Consider the following 24,283-nt stretch of genomic DNA (forward strand, 5'->3'; position numbering starts at 1 on the left):
TTCATATTATACACACACACACCTATGCAAGTGACTATAAAATGGACTATGGCCTCTGTCTGTCTCTTTATATTATTGTTTTTCATTTTGCCAGGACTGGATTTTAAGTAAATCCTGGTCGCTGACATTAAGCCTTTAACACTTACAAAATACACTGCTCCAAAGCTTCCATGGCCAATTTCTCTGAGATCTGTGAAGAGCTTCTCTGGATCTTCTTTGAAGAAGAGCTCTGCAATTTCAGGGTCCTTCAGGCTGCCCGCACGGTTAGTTGATGGCATCCTGCTGGGCAATCAGCTGTCTGATTCTAATTTTATATTGCTATCCCAATCCTTGGTTCATCTGTATGAATGAAGCCACGCTGGCATAAACTATTGTAGAGAAATAAGAAAAGAAAAAAGTCAGGAAAACCAAAAGCTTCTAAGAATAATTAGTATAAGATCATTTTCTGATAGCATATATAAAATTATCTCAGGCCTAGAATTTCACTGAAAAGGAAGTGTGATCTACTAGTGCAGTAGTTCCTAAATCTGGCTCATCATCACAATCACCTGTGGTGCTTAAAAAAATGAGTCCTACTATACATAGGGTATTACCGTACATATACTTTTAAAAATTAAATAAATCTTTATATCTTGGAAGGCTTATCTAATCCTTATCTAATTCTGAGGTAGTGAGCCCACTGGCAGGAGATAATAGAACACACAGACCATTTAAAAAAACATGCATAACTTAAGATGTACCCGTAAGAGGTTTCTAACAACAGGAAGATTCCCATCTATTAATGATTTTCAAATATAAGAAAATACACAAAGGATTTAACTCAGTTAGCTGTCTTTCTTTTCCTTTCAGATACCATATGCCAGTGTTCAATCAACTCTAACACAAACATTCCAAAGAAAAATGCAGTGGGAGAAAGTAATGAATTTAATGCAGACAACTGCTTCCCCTGTAAACCTGACTCACATTAAAATATGGCCTTTATCAAATCTGCTTCATTAGATAAGTAGACATTACAGATAACCAATAAATTCCCTGGTGATTCCGCTATCAGTTCCTCTATATCAGATACCCAATTTAAAAAATGGCTGTCATTACTGAGAAACTTCAGAACCTAGGTTCTGGAATGTTACTACCTGGATATGAATCCTAGCAACACTATTTATAAACTGCGAACTTGAGTAGCCTTATTTTCCTAATCTGTAAAGTGAAAATAATATCCTACCTAATACAGTGGTTGTGAAGGTTAAATGAGTTAATAAATACAAGCATAGACTAGTACTCAGGCATAGTAAGCACTACATTAAATGTCAGTTATTTTAACCTAAATAAATTCACCAATCAAAAAAAAAAAAGAAAACCCTCCAAAATGTATTTCATTTGCCTCCTAATTGATTTCATTAGACTCTAGTCAATTCTCCCCCACTTAACTACTGGTCTCATTTTTAGTGAAGTCAACTGAACCAATTTTAATTCTTGGTAGAAAACTTCTTTGTAACTACATAAAACATATTTACATGTCTTTTGTACCTCCTTAAATTAACACTCCACTGCAATAAAAACATTTAAATTATTAATTTGTATTTCATTTCTAACACACTTTCTAGGCTGCCCCATATACATTTACCAATTTTCCTGCTCTGCAAGTTCCCTGCAAAGTGTTTCAATTATAGTTCTAAGAATGTGATCATAGAAGATTGAACTATATTCCATAAAAAGTATTATTATTCAATTAATCCACCTGTTTTTAAAAAACCTGCAGCGTTAAGACTTATTTAAGAACTCTGAATGATCAAGTTATAGTACCTTTATTACAAGAATTATTTTATATTAAAATTCTCTAACCAGTTCCATGATTTGCATATTCCTATCTGCCTAACAAATCCCCACTCAAAATCTTTCAAGATTTAGATTAAATGTAATGTTTAAAATTTTAACTAGACAGGTAGGCACAATGTGTCTCATTCATCTTTATATTACCTGTCTACATCCTACACCATACCTCCGACAGTTAATATTACATAAATATTTGTTGAACTAAAATAATACACTTAATTCTTCTCTAACACCCCTTAAAATGATTTCGTTTCCACAAATATTTACCAAATAGTATACATGAGAGTATGATATGTGAAATATTAAAGTTAATAGTAGAGAAACAGAGTAAATTCATAAGGACAGCACCCTCCAGAAAATCAGAGAAAAAAGAAATGAAGGAACTGGAAAATCTGCTGTACCAAATACCAAAAGATAATACAAATCTATTGCTATCAGTAGAATGTTAAAATAAGACAAGTAAACCATTAATCTAAAAGAGTCCAGAAACAAACCCATGTATATGTATCTCGGAATTTAGCATACAATTAAAGGAGAAGAAATAAATTTGGTTAAGAAACCTAAGAACACATTCGGAAAAAATTATATAATGATATCCCTATCACATACCTTACATAACCATTACTGCTAAATGGCTTAAACAAACCTCTCAAATCAATGAGGAAAAAAAAGTATTTGATAAAATATGTGTTGTTGGGAGACCCCAATAGCTATTTGGAAAAAAATAACACCTGTTCCTCAAACTGTAATATCAGAATCACATATGGGTCAGAAATGCAAAAATTAGAAAAATGAAACTATATAAGTACTAGTATATAAGTACTAGTAGGAAATGTAAGTTCCTCTGTAATCAGGGAATGTAGAAACTTTCCTAACTATGATCCAAATCCAAAACAATAAGGAGAAAGACTGATATATTTAACAGGGTAAAAAAAAAAACTTGGGAGGAGGGGCCATGGAAAAAGACACTCCAGACAAAAAGGACAAATGATAAACTTGGAAAAAAATGTTTGAAACTTAACGTTTACAAAGGGTTAGTATTCCTAATATGTAAAGAATTTCAAAAAACAAACGAAATAATAACCTGACATTCTTACATTCTTAATATGTAGTTTCTAAAAACAGCACACACACACACACACACACACACACACACACACACACACCCCAAGAAAACACCACCACCAACAACAACCCGGAGGAGATATGGGTAGTTCACAGAAAAAAAAAAAAAGAAAGAAAGAAAAGAAACAACCATCAAATCTATGAAAATACGTTCAACATCACTCAAAGTATAAGAAATACAAATTAAAACTATCCGAAGATTTCATTTTGTACCTATCAGAATGGCAAAAATTCACCACACACTGATGGTGGGGTCGAAGAGAAATCTGCATATAGTAGCAGTGGTAATGCAAAAACAGTACAAAACCTGTGGAGAAAAATCTAGCAAAATCTAATATGCACTTACCATTTCACACAAAAATCCCACTTAAAGAATCCACATCAAAAATACTTATACAAAATATAAGAAATGATAAATGTACAAAGTGAGGAACTAGGGGAATCCCCTGGCGGTCCAGTGTTTAGGACTCCTCGCTTCCAACTGCAGGGGGCCCGGGTTTAATCCCTGGTCAGGGAACTAAGATCCCATAAGCCATGTAGATGTCCAAAAAAATAAAAAGATCAAAAAAAACAAAGTGAAGAACTGGAACTCGTTACATTGTTGATGGGAATTTGAAATGATACAACCATTCTGGAAAACTGTTTAACAGATGCTTATCAAGTTAAATAAACATTTATTATGTGATGGAACAGTTCCTTAACTAGTTATCACTTACTCAAAAGTAATGAAAACAAAGGCACACAAAAAGACTTGTATACAGCAGCTTTATTCATAATAGCCCAAAACTGCATATAATACAAACATCTATCAACAAATATATGTATAATAAAATTGTGATATATTCACACAATGAAATTTTTTTCACAGCAATAAAAAGGAACAAAACTACTGATCCATGCAACAACCCAGATGAATTTCAAAAGCATTATGCTCCAGCAAAAAAAGCCAGAAACCAAACAGTAAAAACTGTATGATTACCCTGAAAAATTCTCAAATAGGCAAAACTAGTATTGCGACAGAGTCACGGTTGTTTGGGGTCAGTTGGGGGAATAAAAGGGGAACTGACCACGAAAGGGCTCACAAGGACTTTCTGAGGTAACAGAATCTTCTATTACCTTGACTGCAGCAGTGAATTACTCTTGTCAAAACTCCAACTATATTAAAATAGATGCCTTTATGTATATTATACCTCAATTAAAGTAATATCTTTTTTAAAAAAAAGTCTTAAAATCTAAGATAAATATATGTAGGGACTTCCCTGGTGGTCTAGTGGCTAACACTCCACGCTCGCAATGCCGGGGGCCCGGGTTCGATCCTTGGTAAGGAACTTAAAATCCCACATACCGCAAGTAGAGAAGTCCACGTGCCGCAACGAAGACCCAGCACAGCCAAAAATTAATTAATTAATTTTAAAGATATATATATATGTATGTGTGTATATATATATGTGTATATAAAAACATATAAATATATGTGTATATATACATATTTATATATATATAAAAGATATATATATATAGCAAATTTATAAACAAGGTATGGAAGGATGTGTATTAAAATGTTATTATTTTCTCTGATAAAGTAGGGCTGTGAAGAACATTACTTGTTAACCTAGACATCTATATTACCTGAATTTTTATAGCAACCACTTTCAACATTTAAAAAAAATTTTAATTTGAGAAAAATAAAATAGAATACTTTTTAAACTAGAAGAATACATACTCCAACTAGAGAGAACATCCAAAAGGCTACTAGTACTTAAACTTACAAAAGACTAATGCATTAAAAAAATCTGTATATCAAAAAATTGAGTTGAATGCAAAAACTGAAACATCCAGAGCACACAAAATTAAGCGTTATTATTACTCCTTAAAGATAGAGATATCGGGCTTCCCTGGTGGCGCAGTGGTTGAGAGTCCGCCTGCCGATGCAGGGGACACGGGTTCGTGCCCCGATCCCGGAAGATCCCACATGCCGCGGAGCGGCTGGGCCCGCGAGCCATGGCCGCGGAGCCTGTGTGTCCGGAGCCTGTGCTCCGCAACGGGAGAGGCCACAGCAGTGAGAGGCCCGCGTACAGCAAAAAAAAAAAAAAAAAAGATAGAGATATCATCCAAATCACTGAGCAAATACCTAATCCACCAAAATATAAATGGCCAAAGGATATATATCAACATGCCATAAACAGGCAATACAAATGATTGGGAAGAGAAGTCAAAACTTGAAGAATAATGGGTATGGCCACGAGTTTTCTGATTCCATTTTCCTCCTTTATCTACCGTCTCTGACAGAAGAGTGTGGCCTCAGATACAAAACTATGTTCAGGGTGCTGATAAGAAAACAAAGAAATTCTCCCCCTGTCCAAAGGACCAGGAAAAGGGAACCCTGTGATCTGGAGATTGTGGGGGGAAATGCCTTCTTTTGGTTTCTTTTTTCTCTCCTCAGCCATAGAATTGCACTACCCCAGAAACAGAAAAACCCGATGAGAAAACCAATCTCTCTGGCCAGAAAAACTGCGAAAACAGGCTCTCTGTCATCCAAAAAGTATTAGGGGAATTCCCATTATTTTTCTTCCTCCTCTCTTCTTTCCCCACTTCACTTAAGGGCAGCCCCAGTTATGGGGAACTGTACAATGCAGAGAGACAGCTGAGAGAAACCTGTCTTTCTGGAACTGGGAAAAAGGCCACTGGAAACTGAAGAGTATGGGGGAAATCACGGAGAGGAGAGAGCTGGAAAAGAGGTCCCCTAATTCTGTGTATAAACCAATACAAATAATGATTTACGTTTGTGTAAAACAAGACTCAAAGAGGTGCAGCAAAGGCTACGCTAAAGAGAACTAATCTATGATATAAACCACTGCCCAAGTCCCAGACTATCACTGAGAGGCACAATGCAGGGCAAATCCAAAGAGCACAACAAAAGCTTTGTAAACAGAACTGATATTAGAGCCACCACCCACAGAAAGTGAAACAACTTGCCATCTACACTGGTAGGTGTCTGCTAAAACAAACAAACAAATCAACACTCTCCAGAGGACAGTAACAGGATCAGAAATGACAATACTCAAAATGTCCAAGATAAAATCCAAAATTACTCTACATGCAAAAACAAATACACGGGCTTCCCTGGTGGCGCAGTGGTTGAGAGTCCGCCTGCCGATGCAGGGGACATGGGTTCGTGCCCCGATCCCGGAGGATCCCACATGCCGCGGAGCGGCTGGGCCCGCGAGCCATGGCCGCGGAGCCTGTGTGTCCGGAGCCTGTGCTCCGCAACGGGAGAGGCCACAGCAGTGAGAGGCCCGCGTACAGCAAAAAAAAAAAAAAAAAACAAATACACAAAACAGACACACACACACACACAACTGGAAAATGGGACAAATTATCAAGGGAAAAGAGGACCAACAGATGCTTATTTTGAGATGATGCATGTTGGAATTATCACATAAAGGTTTTTTTTTTTTTTTTTTTTTGGCTGCATTGGGTCTTTGTTGCTGTGCTCAGGTTTTCTCTAGTTGCAGCGAGTGGGGGTTACTCTTTGTTGCGGTGCACGGGCTTCTCGTTGTGGTGGCTTCTCTTGTTGTGCAGCCCAGGCTCTGGGTGCATGGGCTTCCGTAATTGTAGCACATAGGCTCAGTAGTTGTGGTGCATGGCCTTTAGGGTGCACGGGCTTCAGTAGTTGTGGTGTGCGGGCTCAGTAGTTGTGGCTCGCGGGCTCTAGAGCACAGGCTCAGTAGTTGTGGCACACAGGCTTAGTTGCTCTGCAGCATGTGGGATTTTCCCCACGGGCTCAAATCCACATCCCCTGCATTGGCAGGCGGATTCTTAACCACTGCGCCACCAGGGAAATCCCCACATAAAAACGTTAAAGTGGCTATTATAATCATAATAAATGAGGTGATGGTTAACACTCTTGAAACAACTGAAAAGACAAATTCTCAGCAGAGAAAGAGAAACTATAAAAAAAAGAACCTCATGGGAAATTCAGAACTGAAAAATACAGTATCAGAAATTAAAAAAAAAAAAAAATCAGGGCTTCCCTGGTGGCGCAGTGGTTGAGAGTCCACTTGCCGATGCAGGGGACAAGGGTTCGTGCCCCGGTCCGGGAGGATCCTACATGCCGCGGAGCGGCTGGGCCCGTGAGCCATGGCCACTGAGCCTGCGCATCTGGAGCCTCTGCTCCGCAGCGGGAGAGGCCACAACGGTGAGAGGCCCGCTTACCGCAAAAAAAAAAAAAAAAAAAAGATGACACAAATGAACCTATCTATGAAAAAGAAACAGAATCAGGGACATAGAGAATAGACTGGTGGTTGCCAGGGAAAAGGTGGGTGGGAGAGGGTTGCACTGGGAGTTTTGGATTAGCATATGCAAACTGATACATATAGAATGGATAAACAACAAGGTCCTACTATATAGCACAGGGAACTATATTCAATATCCTGTGATAAACCATAATGGAAAAGAATATGAAAAAGAATGTATATGTATGTATAACTGAGTCACTTTGCTGTACAGCAGTAATTAACACAACATTGTAATTCAACTATACTTCAATAAAAAATGTTTTTAAATTAGCAAATCAAATCCAGAAATAAAATGATACATCACGACTAAGTAGCATTTATCCCAGAAATGCAAGGCCGATTCAGCAGTCAAAAATTAACATAATTCTCCCATTCTAAACAGACTAAAGAAGAAAAAACACAGGATCATATCAACAGAGGCAGAAAAAGGATTTCACAAATTCAACATCCATTCATGGCAAATACTCTCAAAAAACTAGGAATAGAAGGGAACGGCATTAACCTGGTTAATGCTATCTACAAAAAACTACAACTAACATCATACTTAATGACTAAAGAAGGAAAGCTTTCCCCTAAAGATATAGGGAAAGCAAGGTAAGAATCTCCACTATAATCACTCCTATCCAACATCACACTAGAAGTTTTGTAAGTAAAGAAAAAGAAAGAAAAGGAATACATAACAGAAAGGAAGAAAAAAACCATCTCTAGTTGCAGACATTATTGTGTACACAAAAAACCCCCAAGGAACATACAAAACAGCAAGGGAAGAAAATGGAATATTTAGATATAAGTCTAAAATATTTGAGTAGAATTTATATAGTAAGAACAATAAAACCCTGATGAAATAAATCAAACTTGACTAAATAGATGTACCATGTTCATGAACCGAATGATTCAATATTGTTATAAGGTCAATCCTCCCCGAACTGATTTTAAAATTCGACAATTCATAGATTCAAAACAATCTCAATCAAAATCCAACAGAATTTTTTTGTACATATCAAAAAACTGAGTGTAAAATGTTCATAAAAAGGCAAAGAATCCATATTAGTCAAGACAATTTTTTTAACGTGCAGCCCAGGCTCTGGGTGCATGGGCTTTATTTATTTATTTATTTATTTATTTATTTATTTATTTTTGGCTGGGTTGGGTCTTCGTTGCTGCATGTGGGCCTCTCTCTAGTTGTGGTGAGCGGGGGCTACTCTTCGTTGTGGTGCACGGGCTTCTCACTGCGGTAGCTTCTCTTGTTGCGGAGCATGGGCTCTAGGTGTGCGGACTTCAGTAGTTGCGGCGTGTGGGCTCAGTAGTTATGGTTCTCGGGCTCTAGCGCGCAGGCTCAACAGTTGTGGCGCACGGGCTTAGTTGCTCCGTGGCATGTGGGATCTTCCCAGACCAGGGATCAAACCCGCGTCCCCTGAAATGGCAGGCAGATGCTTAACCACTGCACCACCAGGAAAGTCCCTGGTCAATTGATTTTTGACAAAGGTACAACAGAGAAAAAAGATAATCTTTTTTGAAAAATGGTGTCATAGCAACTGGACATCCATATGTATAAAAATGAACTCTGACTCATACCTCACACCTTACAGAAAAATTAAGTCCAAACATGGTTCATTTATCTCACTGTTAAAAAGTTAATGCTACAAAATGTTGAGAAGAAATCACAGGAGATGTATGCAGAAAATTATAAGACACTGATGAAAGAAATTAAAGATGATACAAATAGATGGAGAGATGTACCATGTTCTTGGATTGGAAGAATCAACATTGTGAAAATGACTCTACTACCCAAAGCAATCTACAGATTCAATGCAATACCTATCAAACTACCAATGGCATTTTTCACAGAACTAGAACAAAAAATTTCACAATTTGTATGGAAACACAAAAGACCCCGAATAGCCAAAGCAATCTTGAGAACGAAAAATGGAGCTGGAGGAATCAGGCTCCCTGACTTCAGACTATACTACAAAGCTACAGTAATCAAGACAGTATGGTACTGGCACAAAAACAGAAATATAGATCAATGGAACAGGATAGAAAGCCCAGAGATAAACCCACGCACATATGGTCACCTTATCTTTGATAAAGGAGGCAGGAATGTACAGTGGAGAAAGGACAGTCTCTTCAATAAGTGGTGCTGGGAAAACTGGACAGGGACATGTAAAAGTATGAGATTAGATCACTCCCTAACACCATACACAAAAATTAGCTCAAAATGGATTAAAGACCTAAATGTAAGGCCAGACACTATCAAACTCCTAGAGGAAAACATAGGCAGAACACTCTATGACATAAATCACAGCAAGATCCTTTTTGACCCATCTCCTAGAGAAATGGAAATAAAGACAAAAATAAACACATGGGACCTAATGAAACTTCAAAGCTTTTGCACAGCAAAGGAAACCATAAACAAGACCAAAAGACAACCCTCAGAATGGGAGAAAATATTTGCAAATGAAGCAACTGACAAAGGATTAATCTCCAAAATTTATAAGCAGCTCATGCAGCTCAATAGCAAAAAAACAAACAACCCAATCCAAAAATGGGCAGAAGACCTAAATAGACATTTCTCCACAGAAGATATACAGACTGCCAACAAACACATGAAAGGATGCTCAACATCTTTACTCATTAGAGAAATGCAAATCAAAACTACAATGAGATATCATCTCACACCAGTCAGAATGGCCATCATCAAAAAATCTAGAAACAATAAATGCTGGAGAGGGTGTGGAAAAAAGGGAACACTCTTGCACTGCTGGTGGGAATGTGAATTGGTACAGCCACTATGGAGAACGGTATGGAGGTTCCTTAAAAAACTACAAATAGAACTACCATATGACCCAGCAATCCCACTACTGGGCATATACCCTGAGAAAACCATGATTCAAAAAGAGACATGTACCAAAATGTTCATAGCAGCCCTATTTACAATAGCCCGGAGATGGAAACAACCTAAGTGTCCATCATCGGATGAATGGATAAAGAAGATGTGGCACATATATACAATGGAATATTACTCAGCCATAAAAAGAAATGCAATTGAGCTATTTGTAATGAGGTGGATGGACCTAGAGTCTGTCATACAGAGTGAAGTAAGTCAGAAAGAGAAAGACAAATACTGTATGCTGACACATATATATGGAATTTAAGAAAAAAATGTCATCAAGAACATAGGGGTAAGACAGGAATAAAGACACAGACCTACTAGAGCATGGACTTGAGGATATGGGGAGGGGGAAGGGTAAGCTGTGACAAAGTGAAAGAGCGGCATGGACATATATACACTACCAAACGTAAGGTAGATAGCTAGTGGGAAGCAGCCGCATAGCACAGGGAGATCAGCTCGGTTCTTTGTGACCGCCTGGAGGGGTGGGATAGGGAGGGTGGGAGGGAGACGCAAAAGGGAGGGGATATGGGAACATATGTATATGTATAACTGATTAAATTTGTAAAAAAAAAAAAAAAAAAAAAAAAAAAAAAAAAAAAAAAAAGAAATCACAGGAGAAAATCGTTGTAACCTTAGGTTAGTTAAAGAGTTCTTAGATTTGACACCAAAAGTATAATCTATAAAAGTCAAAACTGATCATTTGGACTTCATCAAAATCAAAAACTTTTACTCTTGCAAAGGATACTTTTAAAAGAAAAGAATGAAGTCAAGCCAAAGACTGGGGAACATTATTTCAAGTCACATATCTCAAAATAGATAAAATATATAAATATATAAAGAACTCTCAAAACTCAATAATGGAGTACAGAGATGCATACTTGAATGATAAAACTATAAAGAAACTCCCAGATGTTATCACTATACAAGTCATGATAGTGGTTACTTTAGGGGAAAGGGGGAGTTGTGATTGGGAAGAGACACATGGAGGAAATTCTGGAATGGATGGCAAAGTTCTATTTCTTGCCTTAGATACGGGATTTCATTTGCAATAGTTCATTAAACAAATTCATTTGTTTTGTGAATTTTCTATATCTATGTTTGATTTTACTCCCCCAAAACTTAGCTACTGATAGCCTAGTGTTGAACAGAAGAAGCCTTACTGATAACATAAAGTCAATTAACACATACTTTGTATGTTATATATATTATATACTATATTCTTACAATGAAATAAGCTAGAGAAAAGGAAATGTTATTAAGAAAATCATGAGGGGGCTTCCCTGGTGGCGCAGAGGTTGAGAGTCCACCTGCTGATGCAGGGGACACGGGTTCGTGCCCTGGTCCGGGAAGATCCCACATGCCGCGGAGCAGCTAGGCCTGTGAGCCATGGCCACTGAGCCTGCGCGTCCGGAGCCTGTGCTCCGCAATGGGAGAGGCCACAACAGTGAGAGGCCCGCGTACCGCAAAAAAAAAAAAAAAAAAGAAAAAAGAAAATCATGAGGAAGAGAAAATACATTGACAGTACATACATGTATTTACTGAAAAAAATCTGCATAGAAGTGGAGCCATGCAGTTCAAGTCCATGTTGTTTGAGACTCAACTGTAGTTTTTGCAAAGAGGGCGATACAACAAAATCATATGGATTATTTTTAGTTAATTATGGCTGGTATTTTGAAAAACATTCACAAATCTATAGCTTTCTTACATTCCAAATTTTCAACAATAATCATGTTTGATTTCTACAACCAGGAAAAAACATTAAAAAATCCAACAACATTTGTGCATATTCTTTGGATTGTTAGAAGACAGAAGAGATGAACACAAAATGTATAAAAAGTGAGAATGCCAATAAAGTTAGAAGTCTCTGAAATATATCATTACACTGTTAAGCTAGAGTTAATAGTATCCATTGCATAACTGCTTCTTTTCTATACATCCTCAAATTTCCAAAAGTAAAGTACTTTATTATAAAAATCAGCACCATCCTGGTTGCCCTGTACCCATGCAGAACATTGCTATAATAGAGTCATCAATGTAAAACTGACAAAGGTACTTGATTTGAATCTTGCCCATTTTTATAAGCTGTCATGAAAAACTAGGAAAAGAAAACAGCACAGAGGAACTTTCACAGCAACCCTAATCATAAACTCCATAATTTCTGCTGAAAATGAATATTAGGTACATAAATACCCCAAGTACAGGGCTAATACAGCTTGATAAACTACAGATCAGGCTTAAAAGATATAAATATTTGTAAAAAGTTCTTAAAGGTACTATGAGACTGCATATACAATCTTCTTTTAAAAAAAAACAAAAAACAGGCTATTAGGTTACATTTTAAAGATACCTAATCTGTCCTTCGGGGAAACTGTAACTCACCATATCCTTCCTACTAAAAGACAACAGTAAAAGACATTAACAATCCTATAAACAGCAAATGAGATCTAATTTGTTTCTGTTTCCACAAAAACAGACCAGAGAAGCATATCATTTATTAGGCTACTGAGGGCTGAATGTAAAAGATACATAATTTTTGTAGGTGATATCATTTTATTCAATCCTAAAACAAAGATCGCTAAGAAAGCTGATGAAACTAGAATAAAAACCCAATATACTTTAAAATCTCAGACCCAAAAGGATTTTCAGAATTAAGTAACTGCTCCACATTTGCAAACCACAGTCAAATAACTGACAATAACATCAGTCAAGCCACAGAAAGAAGATGGGGGAAGGGTGCTGATAATCACAGCATATTCAGTATTACTTGAGGAATGCTCCTTGGAGGAACGGTGATGATGTCATAGTATTCCATCTTTTAAGAACCTTCAGATTTTCACAAAAAGGACATTGTTGGTCTTAAGCAACTGCTTCAATACCATAACGCCCTTCTCCCTACATGTTACTCAGAGGGTTCAGGCTTAGAAACCAGCCAACTTAGTCAAATGTTCGATTACTTTAGAGAAAGAAAAATTGTCTCTTTACACAGAATCGGCAGAGACAGATTACACTGTCTACTATGTCTTCCCTCAAAAGAAACACACATATACACAAATCACTTTACCAATAACTGAGAAATGTCATCAGTAAGATAAATTTGACAATACAGGAACTCACATCAGCCTTAATTGACAGAGAACTGATTTGATGCCTGGTGCTTCAACCTACTTATAAATATTATACATTATAATTACAAAAGTTTAAGGTTGCCAGAAATTAAGAGAGTACTTGGTTTCAAAAGGTCACATGCCTTTTCTCAAAATCACAGGGCAAATTAGTGGTGGGAAATACAGAATCAATTACCTGAACCACTGTTTACTACTTCAAACTGAAATGAAGAGAAAGGTGTTAAGCAAAAATAATATTATTAAAGAAGTCACTGGGCTGTTGGGTAGGAGAGAATGCATGGGGCAGTATTATGAATATTGTTTAATTCTGAGCATTGATAAAGATATGAAGATTCAATTTTTTTTATAAAACAAGATATAGGTGTATAAGTAATATGTAACCATTTATATAAAAATAAGAAAATATATCTGTATACACACAGGTAATCTATGGAGGGATTCATCAGAAATAGGGGTGTTTAGGAGACTTTTTTTTTCCTATGAATCCTTTCTACCTTTCAAGTTTTTATTCCCCATATGCATGTATTATTTTTCTTTTAATTTTAAAGAGAGATACAGGTAATATTCTTTTCAAGAAAGGCCTTACGGGGACTTCCCCGGTGGTCCAGTGGTAAAGAATCCACCTTGCAATGCAGGGGACACAGGTTTGATCCCTGGTCAGGGAACTAAGATTCCATATGCCACAGGGCAACTAAGCCTGAGCGCCACAACTACTGAGCTTGCGCACCTCAACCAGAGCCTGCATGCTGCAAACTACAGAGCCCACGTGCTCTGGAGTCCACACGCCACAACTACAGAGCTCACATGCCCTGGAGCCTGCGACAGAGAAGAGAAGAGAAAAAACAACTAGAGAAGAGAAAAAAACCCGCATGCCACAACGAAATATCCCAAGTGCCTCAAAAACAAACAAACAAACAAACAAACCACGTGCAGCAACTAAGACCTGATGAAGCCAAAAATAAATAAAACAAACAAATTTTTAAAATTTATTTTTAAAAAAAGTCCTTACTTACACAACCTTATTAGTTACTCCAATTAGCCTAACCATGTGAAACTTTTGTGCACCTTTCACATCTTACATGTAATAAGCACTTAAAATCTTTATAATTAAGATTAGGGAGGGACTTCCCTGGTGGCCCAGTAGCTAAGACTCTGTGCTCCCAATGCAGGGGGCCCAGGTTTGATCGCTGGTCAGGGAACTAGATCCCACATGCCTCAACTAAAGATTCCACATGCTGCAACTAAAGATCCTACTCGCAACTAAGACCTGGCAGAGCCAAATATATAAATAAATATTTTTTTAAAAGACATCACAATAAAAGAAAATTACAGACCAATATCCCTTATAAGTACAGATACAAAAATTTTCAACAAGATATACCATGAGCAAATGAGATTTATTCTAGGAACACCAGGGTAGTATAACATATGAAAATAAATCAGTGTAACATACCATATTAATGAGATGAAAGAAAAAACAATCATCTCAACAGAAGCGGAAAAAGCATTTGACAAAATCCAACACCCTTTCATGATAAAAACACTCAACAAACTAGGAAAAGAATGGAATTTCCTCAACCCACAGGTATCATGATAGTTAATGGTGAAAGATTGAAAACTTTCCCCCTAAAATCAGGAACAAGAAAAGGATGTGGCTCTCAATACCTCTATTCAACATTGTACAGGAAGTTCGAGTCAGGGCTTGACAAGAAAAAGAAATAAATGGCATCTAGACTGGAAAAGAAGTAAAATTATTTCTTTTCACAAATGACATTACCTTATACATAGAAAATCCTAAAGAATCCACAAAAAACTATTAGAACAAATGAGTTCAGCAAAGTTTCAGGATATATCAATACACAAATATCAGCTGTACTTCTGTACACTAGCAATGAATATTCTGAAATTAACAATTCCATTTACAATGTCACTAAAATAAAACAAATATTAATAATAATATATTTTAAAAGTACTTAGGAATAAATTTAACCAAAGTGCAAGACTTAGAAAATGACAAAACATTGTTGAAAGAAATTAAAGACCTAAATAAATGGAACAACATCATGTGTTCATGGATTGGAACACATAAAATGGTAATACCACTTAAAATAATATATTCAAAGTAATCCCTAACCGTTTCCAGGCTGTCATTTTTCAGAAATGAACAAGTTCTTTCTAATATTCATGTGTAACTGCAAGTGACACAGAATAACCAAAACAATCTTTAAAAATTTAGAACAAAATTGGAAGACTCACCCTGCCCAATTTCAAAGCATACTACAAAGCTACAGTAATCAAGACAGTGTGGAACTGGCATAAGGATAGGCATATATACCAACAGAAAAGAACTGAGAATCCATATTTACAGTCAAATGTATGGGACAATAAACCCATACATATATGGTCAAATGATTTTCAGCAAAGGTGTCAAGACCATTCAGTGGGAAAATAAGTCTTTTCAACAAAAGTTGGTGAGATAACTGGATATCCACATGCAAAAGAGAATGAATGTGGACCTCTTCTTCACACTATATATAAAATTTAAATCCAAATGGACCAAAAAGGCAAAAGCTAAAACGATAAAACCCTTAAAAGGAAACATGGGTGACAACCTGCAAGACCCTGGATTAGGCAACAGTTTTTCAGATATAATTCCAAATGCACACGCAAAGAAAAAATAGATAAAATGGACTTCATCAAAATTTTAAAACTTTTGTGCATCAATGGACACCAATCAAGAAGGTAAAAAGACAACCCACAGAATGGGGGAAAATATTTGCAAGCAATATATTTGATAAGGGTCTAGTATCCAGAACATATAAATAACTCTTGGGACTTCACTGGTGGCACAGTGGTTAAGATTCCGCACTCCCAATGCAGGGGGCCCGGGTTCAATCCCTGGTCAGGGAACTAGATACCACATGCACACTGCAACTAAGAGTTTCCATGCCACAACTAAGGAGGCTGTGTGTCTCAACTAAGGAACTCACATGCCACAACTAAGACCCAGCGCAACCAAATAAATAAATAAATATTTTAAAAAAGAACTGTTAACTGGGTTAATCCAATTAAATAACCCAATTAAAAATGGGCAAAGGATTTGAACAGACATTTCTCCAAAGAAGATACACAAATGGTCAATAAACACATGAAAAAATTCTCAACATCATTAATTACAAATCAAAACTACAATGAAATACCATACCACACCCACTAGAATGGCTATAATCAAAGAGGCAGAAAATAACAAGTGTTGTGGAGGATGTGAAGAAATTGGAACCTTCACACATTGCTGGTAGGAATGCTAAATGGTACAGCCACTGTGGAAAAGTTTGGCAGTTCAAAAAGCCAAACACAGAATTACCATACGACCCCACAATTCCACTCAGCAAATCCATCCTGCATTTCCCACCCAGGATAATGGCATGGCTATTCCTTGTGTCTCTGAGGTCAGAAAACTAGATGTGACCTAAAAAGAAACAAAATTGGGTTGTTTGTACTGAGGTGGATGGACCTAGACTCTGTCATACGGAGTGAAGTGGGTCAGAGGGAGAAGGACAGATACCGTATGCTGACACATATATGAAATCTAAAAAAAAAAAAAAAAAAATGGTTATGAAGAACCTAGGGGAAGGACAGGAATAGAGACTCAGATGTGGAGAGTGGACTTGAGGACACAGGGAGGGGGAGGGGTGGGCTGGGACAAAGTGAGGAGTGGCATGGACTTGTGTATACTGCCAGATGTAGAATGGATGGCTGCTGGGAGGCAGCCGCATGGCACAGGGAGATCGGCTTGGTGCTTTGTGACCACCTAGAGGGGTGGGATGGGGAGGGTGGGAGGGAGACGTAGGAGGGAGGAGATATGGGGATGTGTGTATGTGCACAGTTAATTCACTTTGTTGTAAGGCAGAAACTGGCACACCATTGTAAAGCAATTACACTCCAATAAAGATGTTTTAAAAAAAAAACCCAAAAAACTAGATGTGACCTTTTAATTTTTTTCCCTTCCTCTTTTTCTCCTCTAATGTCAAACTAATAAATCGGTAAACCCAACAGACTTGAATCTCCTCTATTCACTGTGGGTAGCCTAGTTCAGGCCTTAATCATATCTCACCTAGACTAATGCAATACCTCCTATCTAGACTGTTTGTAGTTTCATTCTCTCCAATTCATCTTTCTTATTGTTTCTCTAATTTTTTCATTAATATACAGAAGCACAAACTAAGGCAGGAAATTCTTTTTTTTGGCCATGCTGGGCGGCATGTGGGATCTTAGCTGCCTGACCAGGGATCAAACCCATGCCCCCTTGCAGTGGAAGTGCAGATTCCTAACCACTGGACCACCAGGGTATTCCCAGGAAATTCTTAAGAAAAGTCACAAAATTATTGCTCACTTTTTAATTAAATTCAAATAATACCATAACACTTACAGAATAAAGTTCAAACGGTATATAAGGCATTCAAGAACTCCACAATCTGGCTGAATCCTTCCTTTCCAGTCTTTTCTCTTAGGGTATCTATCCCTTAATCACAGCAATGTCCAGCAAAAGCAGTCCTATTGAGCTCCTGTAATCAAGCCCTGCTGGCCTTCAAAGCCAAACGCTCTGGGGGCTCCTCCTCCCGATGCCGGACGCCTAGGCTTGGGAGCCTGACGTGAGGCTTAGAGCTCTCGCTCCTATGGGAGAACTTCTGAAATATAATTATTCTCCAGTTTGTGGGTCGCCCAATCAGGTGGTATGGGATTTGATTATATCGCAAGTGCACCCCTCCTACCAGCTGTCTCACTGTGGTTTCTTCTTAATGTCTTTGGATGTAGAATACCTTTTTGGTAGGTTCCAGTCTTTTTTATTGATGGTTTGTTCAGCAGTTAGTTGTGATTTTGGTGTGCTCGTGAAAGGTGAGCTCAAGGTCCTTCTACTCCACCATCTTGTCTCTCACCTCTACATATTACCCAGCTTAATTGCTTGAATTACACTGAGCACGTACTCTAAGACAAAATTTTTCTCAAAGTTAAAATTTAAATTTAAATCTGTGATTACTTTCCCAAGATCAAATCTACCATTAAATTGTTTTGCTTACAAATACAGTCATGTCCCAAGGAACTATACTAATGTAAAATCTATATAATAGAATTTGCATAATTAATTTTGCAAAGGAAGGAATGGTGACTCAAATACTGTATCCTACTTTGTACAGTCAGTTCTGCTATAACATTTATTCTGAAAACAATTGTAGTACAACGTGAATTATGCATTTACTTATGTGCAATTTCATCCCTGAGAAACACTAGATGAGTGCAGCAAACTGCACCCAGCTGAACCAAGTCTATTAACTGTGTTTTTTTATTTTCTGCATTTTCAATGTTCTGGTCCTCTCAGGGCCAGTCAATTCTTAGAGACAGCAAACAACTAATCTGAGATCATATCTTTCAAATGTAAACCAATCAATCCAAAATCCATACTTCCAACTACCTCCTTTACCTAGCTTTTACACTCCAGGCGAGTATTCCCCTGCCTTAATCACTCCAGGGCCAGGTACCAGACCCTTAGGACAGCCCCTATAGCTCAGAGACCACTGAATTATTAAAAGTAGCCAATCCTAAAACTGCTTAACCTGCCTCGCCCATTTCCTCCCACAGAAACCACAATAAAGGCTCTTGCCATATTTTCCTCCTGCTCCCTCTGCCTCCTGACCAACCTGGTGCTTCCCTGTGTGGCCCTAGATGGCTTGGTGTCCCACCTCCTCTCGGGAACTGAAACAAACTATCTTTTCAATGACAGTCATCTTCTGAACTGTTGGTCTCATCATACCCGAAAAATAGTAAAACCTACATTTTAAAACACCAAGCCATATAAGAATACACAAAACACACACACCTTAAACATATATTAGCTACCTTAGTTCACTGCATGTGTTATGCATGCCCAACCACATCTGGTGTTAAAATTTTCTATCTGATTTTAGATAACCGTCTTTCATCACTTCACAATAACTCCCACTAAATCAACTTCCACAACAAACTTAAGGTCTCTTTCAGTAAGTTCTGTATTTCTTGTAATATTTATATATTTATTAATCATTTAACATGTGTAAAACTATGCTGTTTTTATTAGGTTCCTATCTTTTTTTATGTGACACTAAAGTTTTTGACTGTTGTGCTCCTAACCCCATTTTTCCCATAAGCCCTGTAGTTTTCACTACATAATTTAGCATAACATGGTGATTTTTTAGGAACACACATGTTGTGTTATAGCAGAACTGACCATACTTGTATCTGAGGTTCAGTATTATTTTCTAAGAGATATAATGACTCTGTAAATTGTATTTTCTTTCTAATAATATTGCAAATTCCTTAATCATAAGATACCAATTATATAGTTCTCTGGGATATATCAATAAATATTAATTTGCTACTTAACCCAAATAACTGTTCTAAATACCTTCTAATAGGGTTCACTGAGGTATAATTTACATTCAGTAAGATCCACCCATTTTAAAGGTACAGTTCTGATACATGTATATACAGTCTTGATATCACCACCACAATCAACAATATTTCCATCACCCCCAAAAAGTTCCCAATACCCTTGATCCAATTTTTGTCATTATAGTTTTGTCCTTTCTAGAACTTCTTATAAATGGAATCATACAGCCTTTGGTGGCTGGCTTTTTTCATTTAGTATAATGCCTTTCAGATTCATTGACGTTATTGTTGAGTAGCATTCAAGTGTATGGATATAATACAATTTGTTTATCCATTCTTCAGTTGATGTTCACTTGAGTTTTTCCATTTTCTGGCTAATATGAATAAAGCGGTTATGAACATTATTTGTATGTGTCTTTGTTAGCACATGTGTTTGCATTTATCTTAGGTAAATTCCTAGGATAGGGATTGCTGGTAAACATACATTTAACTTTCTAAGTACGAACTGGCCACAACATTTTGCTTTCCCACCAGCAATATATGTTGTTAACATCCTCACCAACACTTGGAGTTTGTTGGTCAGTCTCTTTTCATTTTAAGCTGAACTAAATAAACATTCTTTACTTTTCCATATAATTAATCTGATAAACTACTGAAATTAATTAGATGTCAAAGACTGCTAAAATGTCATCAAAGATATAAAAATTAATCAACCTACAATAATTTAAAACTTAACCCTACTCCAAGGTTACAGAAATGGAATTTGGAACTGAAAGAAACCATGGAAGTAAAGCCTATACTTTTAGCTGAGGAAACAAAGACAAGAAGTAAAATTACTCAGACAATAATAACAATAGGGACTTCCCTGGTGCTCCAGTGGTTAAGACTCTGCGCTCCTGATGCAGGGGGCCCAGGTTTGATCCCTTGTCAGGGAACCAGATCCCGCATGCCACAACTAAAGAGCCTGCATGCTGCAATGAAGATCCCGTGTGCCGCAACAAAGACCCGGCAAAGCCAAATAAATAAATAAATATTTTTAAAAAGAATGTATGAGAAATAAGAATGTATACTGATTCACATTTCTGGAAAGCAATGCAGGACAAGGTATCAAGAACCTGCAACAAAGACCCAACATAGCACACACACGCAAAAAAAGAACCTTAAAAATATTCATGCCCTTTGACTCAATTCTACCTCTGGGAATTAAAGAAATAATCATAACAAATATGTTCATAACACCATTTAATGATCTAAAGGTCTATCACTAGAGAGGTGACTAAATGAATCCATTTGATGAACTTCTTTAAAGCCATTAAAAATTTTTCATTTTCCAAGAATATTAATGGCATGGGGATGTTGCCACAATAAAAGCTTTAGTAACAGGTTGACAATATTGTATAAATGCAATTTTGAAAAAAAATAAGTAATGTGCCTTAAGCACATTATTGTGCCTTAAGCACTATACTAAGTATATTACATCCATTATTTAATTTATTCTCTTAAAGGCACTAAGTAGCTCCTAAGTAGAGATGTTATGAAAATTAAGATTTTACATATAATATACTTAGCAAAGTACCTGGCACAAAGCAAACAATAATGTTTACTTTTACTATCCCCACATTAAAGATGTGAAACTCAAGATTCAGAGAAATGAAGTGATTTGCTAAAATCACACAGCTAATAAGTGGTAGAACAGAAATCTGAACTCAGGAGGTTTAATTCTAGAATCCCCATTCTTAACTACTACCCTATATACTGCCTACACATTAAAGATACAGAGAAGCAATAGTAAAGGAAAAATACACAAACAGTGATATTTCTAGGTGGTTAAAAAAATCAGGTTTTTATCTTCCAAATGGTCTACATCTATACACTAATTACTTTTTAAAAAAATAAATTTATTTATTTACTTTTGGCTGTGTTGGGTCTTTGTTACTGTGCACAGGCTTTCTCTAGTTGTGGCGAGCAGGGGCTACTCTTCATTGCGATGTGCCGGCTTCTCATTGCAGTGGCTTCTCTTGTTGAGGACCACGGGCTCTAGGTGCACGGGCTTCAGTAGTCGTGGCGCGCAGGCTCAGTAGTTGTGGCACACGGGCTTAGTTGCTCCACAGCATGTGGGATCTTCCCAGACCAGGGCTTAAACCTGTGTCCCCTGCATTGGCAGGCGGATTCTTAACCACTGCGCCACCAGGGAAGTCCCTATACATGAATTACTTTTAAAACTACTTTTTTTCCAGAGAACTTTAAAATATCAGTAACACAAACGCCAATACTACAATACCTAGAAGTTTAAAAATCTGCAACAAAAGCTTAGTCTTGTTAGTTCAGTATCACAATAATTTCAAGAGCGGCAATATATTTTCTTTTTTTTTTTTTTTTTTTTTTTTGTGTGGTACATGGGCCTCTCACTGTTGTGGCCTCTCCCGTTGCGGAGCACAGGCTCCGGACGCGCAGGCTCAGCGGCCATGGCTCACGGGCCCGGCCGCTCAGCGGCATGTGGGATCTTCCCAGACCAGGGCTTGAACCCGTGTCCCCTGCATCGGCAGGCGGACTCTCAACCACTGCGCCACCAGGGAAGCCCGGCAATATATTTTCTGATAAAGAGGAACCACTGATCTAAGCTCAACAATAAAAATCTAACAACTTGAGAATAGTTTTTAACTTATTTAAGAACTATTCATCAGACCTCATTTGTTTTCCAAGAAAATTTTAAAATAATTAAAATACCCAATATGCCCAAATATATAAAGCAAAACTGTGGTGATTTATCAGCTCATCAAATGTGATGGGGAAATAAAGAAAAAACACTTCTCTTCCCTTACAGCTCTTCCCATTGCAGATCTACAGTAATTTGGGTAATTGTAGTTTAGATAAGCCAGGAATAGTTCCTTTGTTACCAAAAGGAAGGAAATATTTAACTTCAATATTCAAAACAGATTACTTTTAAATTGTTACTTTAGAGTTAGATTAGCCCTTTGTGCCTTCTTGTCACTAGTCTTTCTCCAGGATCTATTCTTGGTTCTGTCATTCTCCAAAGGAGAACTGTCCTAATATACTTGCCTTGTGGCTTTCTAGACTGCAGAATCTTTTCACATTCTTTTATTAGCTTTAATGATTAAGAGTCAAACTCTATTTACTTTCTTTTTTATTACCAGTAACTCAAGAGATTACAACTGTGATGAAGCCCTGAAAAAGTTATGTTATTAGGAACAAAAGAATGAGCAAGCTTATGTGGTACATAGATAGTTCAAAGGTACTATTAACACCATGTTCTTGACATCTCCACTTGAATATCTCAAAGACACTTCTAACTCAACATAATCTAATCTCTCAAACCAATCTTCTTTCTGTGTGTCATATATAAAATAAAATGAATCAATCTAATGTATCCAACTGGGCAATTCAGAAACCTAAGAGTTATTTTTTGACACTTCCCTTTCCTTCACTCATAACCCAATCCATCACCATGTCTTGTAGTTTTGTCCTTTTATATCTTTCTTAAATCGGTCCACTTTCCTCCATCTCCACAATCACCTACTTATTCTATCCAGGCTATTACTTTACCTTACCCGGGCTACTTATTATAACAAACTCCTAAAGGGTGCCACTGCATCCACTCTCGGCCCCCCTCCAATTCATTTCATCTACTACAACCAGAATGACCTTTCAAAACGCAAATCTGACTATGCCATTCCCTCTCTTAAAGTTGTCGATGCCTTTACACTTTACTTTGGTTGAAACAAAAATCCTTACCATGACATTTAAGAAACTGAATGGTCTGACACTACCTACCTCTTTAGCGTCATCTCCTTCCAACCTCCTGTGCTCTGACGACATAAGCCTCTCAGTGTATCACTATGCTCCTCTTTCTACAGAGCTCTGAACATACAGTGACTAAAAACACAGGTTCTGAAATCATATTATTTAAGTCCCCAAACTGGATCTGCCAACATACTTACTGTTGGCAGTTAACTTGCTGGGCAAGTAACAATCTCTCTGACCTCAGCTTTCCCATCTCTAAAACAGGGGAAATGATAATACCTATGTCATGGGGATCTTGTGAGGACTGAATGAAATATGTGTAGAAAACACAGTGCTCAAAATTATTAAGTACACTTCATGCCAAACTCCTCTCCATTTCAATTTCTGGTTGTCATCTCCACTGGGAAACTTTTCCCAACCCAGTTCTTCTTCCAGGCAAAATTAATTGGTTTTCTCTGTGTGTGATACTTCCATTAAATTTGCTTATACTCAATTAGCACTTACATCATCTCACTGTACTGAATTATTTGTTTACATATCTATCTCACCTAACCACTAGGTGAGTTCCTTAAAGGAAGAAGCTACCTTATTTATCTTTGAATCTTACGTATCTAAAAATGTCTCTCAGGGCCTCCCTGGTGGCGCAAGTGGTTGAGAGTCCGCCTGCCGATGCAGGGGATACGGGTTCGTGCCCCGGTCTGGGAGGATCCCATATGCCGCGGAGCGGCTGGGCCCGTGAGCCATGGCCGCTGGGCCTGCGCGTCCGGAGCCTGTGCTCCGCAACGGGGGAGGCCACAACAGTGAGAGGCCCGCATACCGAAAAA

At 37.5% G+C, this 24,283-nt stretch overlaps 1 protein-coding gene across 1 annotated transcript in view; it reads right to left on the reverse strand.

The window, feature by feature from the left end:
* The window catches only part of TAOK1 (TAO kinase 1), a 154,928-nt gene that overhangs the window by 97,727 nt on the left and 32,918 nt on the right, over positions 1-24,283 (reverse strand). The window contains exon 2 of the mRNA XM_060082698.1: positions 147-368. Coding sequence (XP_059938681.1) covers positions 147-278 — 132 coding nt within the window. The 5' untranslated portion in view covers positions 279-368. The remainder of the gene's footprint in view (positions 1-146; positions 369-24,283) is intronic.

The sequence above is a fragment of the Mesoplodon densirostris genome, chromosome 18, assembly GCF_025265405.1.
Source record: "Mesoplodon densirostris isolate mMesDen1 chromosome 18, mMesDen1 primary haplotype, whole genome shotgun sequence".
NCBI classification, from domain to species: Eukaryota; Metazoa; Chordata; class Mammalia; order Artiodactyla; family Ziphiidae; genus Mesoplodon; species Mesoplodon densirostris.